Raw genomic sequence first — 11,918 nt, forward strand, 5'->3', positions numbered from 1 at the left:
TCTCCATGCCCCTTGAATGCTGCTTTGCTCTCAGCCTCTGTTCTTTGGCTCTTTCTTTGCCTGTGTGATGTAATCAGTCCTCATAATTTTAGTTTCCATCTGTTCCTTGCTGTCTTTCCCTTAACCTAGTTCCAGACAGTATGAGAAGGCGTTCACAATTCAAAGGTCTCTGCAAATGGTGATTTATTTGACAGAAAATACAGTAGCTTGAAAAAAAGGTTAGAATTCTGGGATGCAACAGGGTCCCACATTAAGGGGTGTTTGTCTTATCTTTTTGGCAGTAAATTGCTTCTTTCCTACCTCTCAATCTAAGGTTGAGGGTGAGGTACACATCCTGGTTATCTTATAAACTAGCAAGTACATGCATACGATGACAAAGTGTCATGTGTGTGAGTGATTCTATGACAGTGGTTCATCTCTGAGCAGCTGTGTTCTTACCATAGAGCAGTTTGATGGCTGTGCACTGGCTATGCACCGTTGCTCTAGGCTCTAGTTGTTCAGTGGGAGCCAGGCTTCTCTACTGGTAGGCTGTTCTAGATCAGCCTCACTGCAGGCACATAAATTAGGACCTACTTGTCCTACTTGATGGTCTGCAAAATGTAGGTATGCTAAAGGTTTCTCACAGACTTAACATGTAAATCATACTCCTTCCTTTCCTTTACAATCCTAAAATGTTTTCTTCCTCCTATTTTTATATAACTCACTACTTTCTGCCTCAGTCATGGTAGGTGCTTTCCTCTGCTTACCAATCAATCCTGTTTCTCATAAATGTTGACAGTCTACTTCTTTGCCATTTTTTAGGTTACTTCTCTCAGTCTGTAGCATTCTTCCCCTAAATCAGACCTTCAGCTATATCCATGTGCTTGCACTCAACCAAACTTCACTGTGTCCTTTGTCCTTTCTTCTGCTGAATTTCATTTAAAGACCTAATTTCTGCATTGTCTCTTATTTTTCCTGATAGTGCTTTATATCCCCTTCTTCTCTGTTCTAGCCAACTTCCCATTCACTATTCTGTAGTCTTTATCAGCCATTACTTTACCCCTCAGTTCATTGAAACCTTTACGCATACCTCTGTTACAGCATCTCTTAATATACAGCGAGTATTGGTTTGCATGCCAAGTTCCCATGCTGGAATGAATTCTCCTGTGGCAAAATATGTGTTTTATTCATCTTTTTATCTCCTTTACCAGCGCATGCCCATCACAGAGTAATGAACGAATGAGTAATTGAAAGAATGAGAAACACTGTCTACCAGATTGCAACTGTAGGGAGAAGGATGTCTTGCTCTATGTGAAACATATTAAGGATTTCTGCTCCCACCACAGTCCTTCCCGCCCAGGATTTGGCATATATGTACAACTAAGAGATTGAACCCCTCCTCTGTATGAAAATATGAATGCTCTCTGCCTGAAAAGAGGGCAGTTTTGTCTGGTTTTGGATTGCAAATTCTTGATATTCAGAGGGACAGTTAGAATATTTTCATGCCTTTCTGAGCATTTCCCTCTACTCGCTCTCAGTCAGTTAACTAGAAATGTATGCCTCCAGTTGTTAATTTTTCACAGGACTGAGCTTTTGTAACTGATTGACCTTAACTTCAAGGACATTTCCTCAGCTTGCTGCCTAGAGCGTTGCTACACAAAGTGCAATTTTGTAGAGTCATGCTGGTCTACAACTAGAAAAGTATGGACGTCAGAATTAAACAGTTAGGAACTTTTATGGTAATTGGACAATAATTTTGTGTAAATCTAAACATAAAAACTTAGGGCTTGTGTTTTTGTATTCATTTTTGAAATTTTATTTTATTATTCATTTTTGGCATGTTGCAAAAGTATAGGTCTCTGCTGCTGCTACTGCTGCTAAGTCGCTTCAGTCGTGTCCGACTCTGTGCGACCCCATAGACGGCAGCCCACCAGGCTTCCCTTCCCTGGGATTCTCCAGGCAAGAACACTGGAGTGGGTTGCCATTTCCTTCTCCAGTGCATGAAAGTGAAAAGTGAAATTGAAGTCGCTCAGTCGTGTCCGATTGCTAGCGACCCCATGGACTGCAGCCTACCAGGCTCCTCTGTCCATGGGATTTTCCAGGCAAGAGTACTGGAGTGGGGTGCCATTGCCTTCTCCGATAAGTCTCTAACTACTGGAAATAAAAATTGATCCTTCACCAAGCACTGATCCGGAATCTCATAGTTGGAGTCTTTCTCTGGAGCAGTGTTACTCAAAATGTAGTCCTGGCCCAACAGCCTGTAAATTGTGTGTTAACCTGTCTGCATCCTGATTAGAAGCTTGCACCAGAAAGTAACTCAGTTAAGCTTACTGCTTAGTTAAATGGACTTTTTGGTAGAGTGTAGCAAGACTTCCTTGATGAAAGAAGTAAGGTGTTGCTTTACTTCTTTTTTTAATTGTTTGTTTTATTTTTGGCTGTGCTGGGTCTTCATTGCTGCGCATGGGCTTTCTCTAGTTGTGGCTCATGGCCTTAGTTGCCCTGAGGGATGTGGCATCTTCCTGGAGCACGGATTGAACCCATGTCCCCTGCATTGGCAGGCGGATTCTTGTCCTCTGCACCACCAGGGAAGCCCAATGTATTGCTTTATATTTTGGCATAAGCTCCCTGTTTCTTTGCAAACCAATACTATGAAAAACACTGCTCTTGACAATCTTGGAAATACTACCTCTGCTTGTTCTTCTGTTCTGTTTCTGGTGGATTTGCCCTTTGGAATGAGGTATGTTACTATAAGAAATGATCTCAGCTTTGCATTAACTCATCTTTTTCGAACTGGGGTAATCATGAAAATCTTTTTAAAACCACCTCAGGGTACTTGTAGAAATGCATAACACAAGATGTGGACTCTAAGATGAACTGCCGCTTCATTAGTCCGTGTTTCCTGCCCTTTGGAAGCTTATTCAGAGCAGTGAAAAATTCCTGTCAATGTTGTGTTTCTTTCAGCTCAATCACTAACAGTAGAGAGGTATATAGAAGCGGGAGGGGAGTCTTTTGAAATTATTCAAGAAAATGTCTTCTTTGGTATAATTTATTTTGAATTTACAACTATGTAAATTAACTTTAAGCAATTTTTGTTTAATAGATGAGAACACTGACATCGCTGATAAGCTCTATCAGAAGGTTAAAATTCTTTGCTGGGTAATGACAGGGCCTCAAAATCTAGAGAAAAAGGCTAAACATGTCAAAGCCACATGGGCCCAGCGTTGTAATAAAGTGTTGTTTATGAGTTCAGAAGAAAACAAGGACTTCCCTGCTGTGGGATTAAAAACCAGAGAAGGCAGAGACCAACTGTACTGGAAAACAATTAAAGCCTTTCAGTATGTTCATGATCATTATTTAGAAGATGCTGATTGGTTTATGAAAGCAGATGATGATACTTACGTTATACTAGATAACTTGAGATGGCTTCTCTCAAAATACAACCCTGAAGAACCCATTTACTTTGGGAGAAGATTTAAGCCCTATGTAAAGCAGGGCTACATGAGTGGAGGAGCAGGATATGTACTGAGCAAAGAAGCTTTGAAGAGATTTGTTGAAGCATTTAAAACAGACAAATGTACACACAGTTCCTCAATCGAAGATTTAGCACTGGGGAGATGCATGGAAATTATAAATGTAGAAGCGGGAGATTCCAGAGACACCACTGGAAAAGAAACTTTTCATCCTTTTGTACCAGAACACCACTTAATCAAGGGTTATCTGCCGAGAACCTTTTGGTACTGGAATTATAACTATTATCCTCCTGTAGAGGTAAGTTTAGAAATTTTATTACTGTATAAGTACTTTGACTTTTGTTTATTTAAAAAACTAATAATGTGATGTTCTTTAGTATCAGTAGCCAAGAATCTCCCTTAGTCTTTTTATATAGAATGGAAGTATAACAGAGCAGATGAGAACAAAGGTGTTGGCAATAGTAATTCCAATAAATATTTGTATTGCTGCATGCCCAGCGCTAAGAAGATAGCAGTAAGTATTGTCAGGTTCCAATTCTTATGAACCTTACATTCTTGATGAGGATGCATACAGTAAACAGACGGACAAGTCCAGTTATAAAACGATTTTAGGAAGTGCAAGTGCCCTGGAGAACAGTGGAGCCAGGTAAGAGGATGGAGAGTGGCCCAGAGTTGGAAGGGATACTTCAGTTTGGGCAAATGAAGAAGGCTTTGCTAAAAGGGTAACTTTTGAACAGAAACCTGAGTGAGGTTAGAAAGCAGGCTATGGGAAGATCTGGGTAAAGAGCCTTCTCATCTTCAGGAACAATGCCTGAAAAGATTTTGAGGTTCACAAAGACCTAGGTTCAAATCCTGCTCTCCCACTTAATAGTTGAATGACCTTGGATGGCCAGAATTTGCCTAACCCCTGAGCCTGAGTTTCCTCATTTGTAAGACGGACCTGATCTACCTGTCTAATCCAGTGGTCGTCACGATACAGGACAGTGTCTGTCATACAGGGAGTACCTGAAGTCCTGGACCTCACTTGATACCTTAGCTTACGTTCCTGAGAATTTTATCTAAAATTATTAAATATTTCAAATGCACAGCTAAATATTTGCAGATATACTGTTTTGTACCCCCCAACAACTGTGTACGCACACACAACACAAGCAGCTTTACCAAATATTAGTCTTTGGTCCCATTTGCTTTAAATTTTTTTTTTTAAACAAAAAGGTATAGAGATAGGTGAGACCAGTGTCCTCTCCTCAATCCATTTCTCTTAGCTCCTTCCTGAGAATTAACCACTGTAATGAGTTTAGTATTCATCATTACCATGCATGTTTTTATGTTTTTCCTACATGTTTCTGTATTTGTAAATAATACATAGTATGTTGTTTTGCAGGTTTTTAGATAAGTAGAATTGTACCATAGGCATACTTGAACGTATGCTTTTTTCATGCAACATTAAAATTTATCAACATTAATATGTGTATCTGCTTCATTAATTTTAGACTGCTGTATAATAATCTAATACATGAATATACTGTAACTTACCCATCCTCCTGCCTGTATATATTTAGTAAGCTATTGTCATTTTTTCACTATATGAGCATTACATCAATGATTAACTGGAGACCAGGAATCACAGAGTCTAGCTTTTAGACTCAATTCTGTTATTGATTAATGTCTTGAGGCAAGTTACTGGTGCTGTTTACCTTTTCTCTGGCCCGGAGGTCCAATAATACACTTTATGGTACTGTTCTCTTCTTTATAAGCCTTTGTTTTCAAATCACCATCTAAAACAGTGGCTCTCAACCAGGGGCTCTTTTTTGCCTCCCAGAGGACATTTGGGAAAATCTAGAGACCTTTTTGATTGTTTACTTAGTGGTTGCTACTGCTGCTAAGTCACTTCAGTCGTGTCTGACTCTGTGCGACCCCATAGACGACAGCCCACCGGGCTCCCCCGTCCCTGGGATTCTCCAGGCAAGAACACTGGAGTGGGTTGCCATTTCCTTCTCCAATGCATGAAAGTGAAAAGTGAAAGTGAAGTCGCTCAGTCGTGTCCGACTCTATTGGCATCTAAAGCGTAGAAATCCACAAGATTGTAAACTTACTAGATGCTGAATATTCCACAGTGCACAGGACAGCCCCTCACAACAGAGAATTATCCAGCCCAAAATGTCAGTAGCACTGAAGTTTCAAACCTTGACTTGAAACATCTGACCTGAGCTTTTAAGTTTTCAGCTTTAAAAAGAAATTTTAAAGCAAATTACTACTTTTTCAGCTCTCAACCACCAGTGTGTTCCTGGTATTTACACAGAAGTAATAGCTAATCCTTAACGGTAAACCTACATTTAACAAGTGACAAAACAGACTCAAGAGAGTCACGTAACTTGACTATCCTGATGAGTAGCCTTAGCAGTATTTGCAATCCCTCTCTGATTTTAAAAGCTCTTATTATTTCTATCATGGCCACTGCTGTCTGATTAGTCTTATATGTGCTCCCCAAAGGAGTGTAGAGTGTGTTAGAGTAAATATACTTTTGTTGGGATAAATTCCACTTGAATAAACAAACATTTTAAAGTTCAGTTTTATGTAATGAGGTTCTTTGAATCCATATGCTAGCATCTTACTGCTATTATAGATGCAAGAATTTCCTAAACTGTAAAACACATGTATTCCCAAGTCTGACTTTTGATAGTCTGTTTTGGTTTGGTTTTAGTGAGGTACTACTTGGGATGCTTTTTCAGTACAAAGTTTTCTTAAGCTATCCAGGATTACTTGAGCTCTTCCTGTCTCAATTCTGCACCCCTACCGTACAAAAATATACTTAAACTCAAGAACATTACAAATGCATAATAATGAAAACACCTAAATGCATGTAAGATTTCACTACGAGTTTTTGATGTTGGATACACATAACAGTAATAGCAAAGGAGCATAATAATTGTTATTATTTTTAACCAGTAAGATATCCACTTTGCCTCTAAAAGTACTGCCAACAGTTCCCACCTGCAAATAAGGTATACCTAATAATATAGTTTATATTAACAAATATTTACAGAGCACGTATTTTATTTATTTTTAGTTGTATCATGGCTTTTTTTTTCTTTTGAACTTTTTGTTTTGCATTGGGATATAGCTGATTAACAGTGTTGTGATCATTTCAGGTGAACAGCAAAGGAACTCACCCAGACGTGTACATATATCCATTCTCACCCAAACCCTTCTCCCATCCAGGCACATATCTTATTTAAATTGTACTAGCTTTTTAAATGGGTGGGAAATTTTATGTTTATTCTCTAAAAATTTATAAGTTATTTTAAAAACTGTAAAACAGACTTGTAAGTTCCAAAATTGACCCAGCCTAATTTTGCCTCTTCTCTCTCAGGAGGTTCTATATAAACCCAAAGTGAAACCACACTTCTGTTATTATTCATCATTTAATAAATTGTCTTCTCTCTAAGGGAGTTGCTGTTTGCAAAGCTGTCCTGAATCTCATACATACTTGCTTTCTTTCCTTAGTAGTCACTAAAAATACAGTGTGGGAAAGATTTGTCTATAATTCAACATTATAAAGCAGTTATACTCTAGTTTGTTTTTGTTTTTTTTTAAAAGAAGCTCCTAAAAAGAAAAAAAAATTTATCTAGCAGGTTAGGGTGTGAAATACTGTAGTTAATCAAAAAGTTATGTTCTTACATTAGTTGTTCAGAACTTTTCATGCTGTTCCCTTTCACACTACCTTCTCACTTAGAAGTGAATCTGTTCCTAGGAATGAAATCTTTTCCCTAGGACTCCAGTCTGTTTCCTAGCAGTAGATTTTTTTTTTTTCACAAGAAAATTTTGAAGTCAGTCTTAATACAGCAGATTTAAAATATAGTGGATTTTCAAATATTAAAAAAACATTCCTCTATGTGTGAAATTGGAGAAGGCAATGGCACCCCACTCCAGTTCTCTTGCCTGGAGAGTCCCATGGACAGAGGAGCCTGGTGGGCTGCAGTCCATGGGGTCGCTAGGAGTCAGACACGACTGAGCGACTTCACTTTCACTTTTCACTTTTCATGCTTTGGAGAAGGAAATGGCAACCCACTCCCGTGTTCTTGCCTGGAGAATCCCAGGGACGGGGGAGCCTGGTGGGCTGCCGTCTATGGGGTCGCACAGAGTCGGACATGACTGAAGCGACTTAGCAGCAGCAGCAGCATGTGTGAAATTGCCTTTTTTATAGGTCAGAAATGATCAAATGTGGTTTTAGCATATTAATTCTTCAGTTTTATTTATATTACCTCTAATCCATTTGAAAATTAGTAGTGTATATGGTTGATGTAGCGAACTCCTGATTTTTCCAAATTGTTAACTAATTATTCCAGTGCCATTTATTAATAGTCTTTTGTTCACTGCTGATTTAAAAATACCTCCATTATTATCATTCACTATAGCATTACTTACAGTGGGGTCGATATCTGAGGTTTCAGTTCTGTTCCATCGTTCTATTTGGTTTTGGCTCAGTACCATATTGTTTTGAACCTTGTAGCTTTACAAAGTCTTCAAATTATTCATCTAAGACTGTGTCTTTTCTCCTTTATTGCTCCCTCTCTTTTTCTTTTAAATTGTTTTAGCAACTCTCAAATTTTATACTTGTGCATAAACTAATTACTTTAGGAACAGTGGATATCTTTGCCCATTATTTTTTAAATTTCCTTTTAGGTCCCTTAGTAAATTTTCATAGTTTTATTCAAGTAAATCTTTACTTCTTAAATATCTCCTTAGGTTTTTAGAATTTTTGTTACTCTTGTAATTGGTTTCTTTGCTTAACACTTTTAAACTAGTGTGTATATGTATATATGTATGAAAGCTTTTTTTTCCCCTGCTGCTGCTGCTGCTAAGTCACTTCAGTCGTGTCCGACTCTGTGCAACCCCATAGATGGAAGCCCACCAGGCTCCCCCATCCCTGGGATTCTCCAGGCAAGAACACTGGAACATCTTTAAAATCTGGCTCTGTTCCCGGATTTTTTTTTATTTCTGGTGATTTTTCACTCAACTCTGTTGAGTTTTGGGGGTATCCATGCTCTGATGCTGGGAGGGATTGGGGGCAAGAGCAGAAGGGGACGACAGAGGATGAGATGGCTGGATGGCATCATTGACTCGGTGGACGTGAGTCTGAGTGAACTCCAGGAGTTGGTGATGCACAGGGAGGCTTGGCATGCTGTGATTCATGGGGTTGCAAAGAGTCGGACATGACTGAGCGACTGATCTGATCTGATCTGATGATCATATGCAAAGAACTAGGTACTTTGTTTCTAAGGATTATATCTTTTATTATATTGCCTTTTATTGCTTATAAATATTAACTAAATAAATAATAAATAAAAAACCGTTATCATTAAGCAGTTATTCTGGCCATCCAGTAAAAAAAAAAACAGCACAATGGAGTATAACATTATTACTACAGTAAATCTAAGCAAGATATTATTATAATATTTCAGAGTTATATAAAATTGCTTCCAGAGAGGATCCAGGAATTTAATATTAACCGCTTTTGTTCTCGTCTTTAGTTTACTATGCATTGGCCACTATAGTAGCCACTAACCACATATGACTATTGAGCATTTGGAGTATGACTACTGAAATTTAGATGTGCCCAGTAATAGAAGTCATACTTGATTTCAAGGACTTAGCACAAATAAAAAGAATGATTTCATCAATAATTTAGAAAATATTGATCACCTATCTAAATATTAAAATAATATAGATTTATTCAGTTAAAACATAAATTTATTTCACCTATTTCTTTCTACTTTTTAAGTATGACTGCTGCATTTTTTGGTCACATATATCTACTGAATAGAGCTGGTTTGATAATCACAAGTTGACTTATCTGTTTACTTTTCATATTTATTTCTACTTTTAAATTCCCTAAAAATGCAAAAAGTAGACACCAGATAATTTTTCAGTGTCTACATGTTGGTCCAAGAAACCCATCTATTCAGTGTTTGTTTCAAAGGAGTGTAGAGAAAAGGCCAGAGAAAATACAGTGGATAATTTCTTAATATTTTTACTGCATTGTAAGCTGCATACTTCCAAATATGAATTATTAAATGTTTGATTTAATGGATCACTATGAATCTTCTCTGGGAACTTGCCTGACTGTTTTTCTCCGTGAGTCATTGCAAAGATGGTAGATGGTCTTAAGTTTTTTTGGAGTTATCTGAGTGAAACAGTCTCCAGATGCCAGTTTTGACCCCAGAATGACCTTGTGACTGACTGCTTAATTCTGGGACCAGTTTTTTAAATTCTGTTTTATTCTTTTTTTATTCTTTCCTGCTTTTGTATTTTTGTTGTTATTTTGTTTCTGTCTTCTTTGATTTAACTGCTCTCATGCCAGCTCAGAAATCTATGAGAATTATATAACTGAACAAAAGTTTAACTGAAGGCCACCTGAATGTGATTATTCTGACAGTGTAAGCTAACATTTATTGAGTATTTACTACAGGTAAAGCATGGTACCAGCCATTTTATACACATTGTCTCCTTTAAGTAACATCTTTTTTTGCACCTCGGGAAATTGAAGCTTATAGAGATTAAGTAACTTGCCCCAGATTATACACTAGTAGGCAAAATATGGGCTCAAACCTAGCACTTCTTCTTAGCACTTCTTCTCTTAAATACCAGATTGTTTGGGTTAATGTATCAATGAAGTTTTAGCTTGCAGATACATTATGGGCAAGGCTTTGTAGTCACTGAATGTTCTAAAGGTATCTTTCTGAGGCTGAGCCAAGCAAAAATTTATAATGAGAAAATAATGAAGAGAAGGCAAAACTTGGAGAAATAGAACTTTGTCCTTTGTATAGCTGACTCTTTCATTTGAAGACTCACGGTTTTCTAGGTTTGGTTTTTTTGGAGGGACGCTAATCTATAGGGTATGAGAGAATTTTATTTCAGTTAGATATACTTCAGCAATTTCATGTTTGATTTTACATTGTTGGGAACTCTGAAAACGCTTGATTTCTTTCACGGGTCTAATAAAGCATGTGGCTCTGCTTTAGTTTGCCAGCTTTAATGCTTTGATTCTGTTAAAACTAGTGTTTCCTTTTTTATCCGCATGTTAATATTGTATGTAATAATATGCCATTTATTAATAATGCCTGTTTCTGCTACTTTTTTAGGGTCCTGGTTGCTGTTCCGATCTTGCAGTTTCTTTTCACTATGTTGATCCTACAACTATGTATGAGTTAGAATACCTCGTTTATCATCTTCGTCCGTATGGTTATTTATACAGATATCAACCTGCCTTACCTGAGAAGATGCTAAAGGAAGTAAGTCAGATATACAAAAATGAAGACACAAACGTAAATCAGGAGCCCTTGAAAGAAAAACATAAATGAACAGAGGTAAAATGCCTAGCATTGCACTGAAGAAGAACCTCTCCATTTCTGATCGAGAACACTGGAACCCCAGTGAGGAATTCTTTCCAAGTGAACGTTCCATGTTAGAAACCTTTCGTATGAATGACTGTAAACTGAAGCTTTAAGTGTGCTGTGAAGTCTGTTAAAATGTGTTTTGATACAGTAATATATATATGTATAAGAAAAACTTGTGTTTTTAAAATGGTGGCCAGGCAGAGGGACTAGAAGAGAGATTTGTTGCCTATTCCTGACCACATGTATTACTTTCACTGGGAAATTAAAAGTTAAATTTGCTAAAACTACACTGCACCATGTTAGTAACTCACACACGATGCTAAACAGATCTGCCTTAAAGAAAATTTAGAAGGAAATATTGTTGCTCAGTGTTGTCTGTAGACTCAGAACATGAGTTTATATTCGCAGTATGATATAAATGAACCAACCACCCCTGACACACACACGTACAGTTTTTGTCTAATGAAAATTTGCTGTGACTATTTATAATTGGTAGTATTTCTTCCAGAAGAAGGTAGAATAAGAATGGCACTTGTCCTTAAGTGCATTAATAAAACCACATTTTGAAATTATCATGGGCCTTGACTGTATTATATACTTCATTCTAATTAATAGTTAATCTTCTGCGGAGTCCCGTTGCCTCTTTTCTAAACGTGCTTAACCATTCTCAAATGCCATTCTCAACTATTAATATTTATTTACTGAAAGCATTAATAGCATTCTATAAACATGCATTTTAAAATATTTTATTCCTAGTTTTACCCGTTGTTAATTATGGGTAACTAATGAATAGTAAATTTAATGCTATTTGGAGATGCATTTCTTATAATAGTGCTATTCTCAGGAATCACTAAGTAACATTTTTAATTGATTATTTAAAACTTTGTCCAACTACATAATTATAGTTCCTTTCTTTCTCATTCTGTTGAGAGATGAGAACTTGTTTGTGCCTTGCATAACTTGTTTAAAGCAGAGATTTGAGATTCATTTTTCGGTTCTGAGGTGGCTGTTAGTTACACTGGCTAAGTAATTTGTAGGATTTTGAACAGAGTTAATTAAAAACATTAAA

General features: G+C 37.2%; 1 protein-coding gene across 3 annotated transcripts in view; it reads left to right on the forward strand.

Moving 5' to 3' along the window:
- C1GALT1 (core 1 synthase, glycoprotein-N-acetylgalactosamine 3-beta-galactosyltransferase 1) overlaps positions 1–11,421 on the forward strand; it is a 44,397-nt gene extending 32,976 nt beyond the window's left edge. For 2 of the 3 annotated variants that reach the window (XM_024990828.2, XM_015468149.3), the window contains exons 4-5: positions 3,080–3,747; positions 10,595–11,421. In XM_024990828.2, coding sequence (XP_024846596.1) covers positions 3,080–3,747; positions 10,595–10,813 — 887 coding nt within the window. In that variant the 3' untranslated portion in view covers positions 10,814–11,421. The remainder of the gene's footprint in view (positions 1–3,079; positions 3,748–10,594) is intronic. The other variant, NM_001076160.2, reaches the window with a different exon arrangement.
- Positions 11,422–11,918: the final 497 nt, after the last annotated feature.

This window comes from Bos taurus, chromosome 4 (assembly GCF_002263795.3).
Source record: "Bos taurus isolate L1 Dominette 01449 registration number 42190680 breed Hereford chromosome 4, ARS-UCD2.0, whole genome shotgun sequence".
Taxonomy (NCBI): Eukaryota; Metazoa; Chordata; class Mammalia; order Artiodactyla; family Bovidae; genus Bos; species Bos taurus.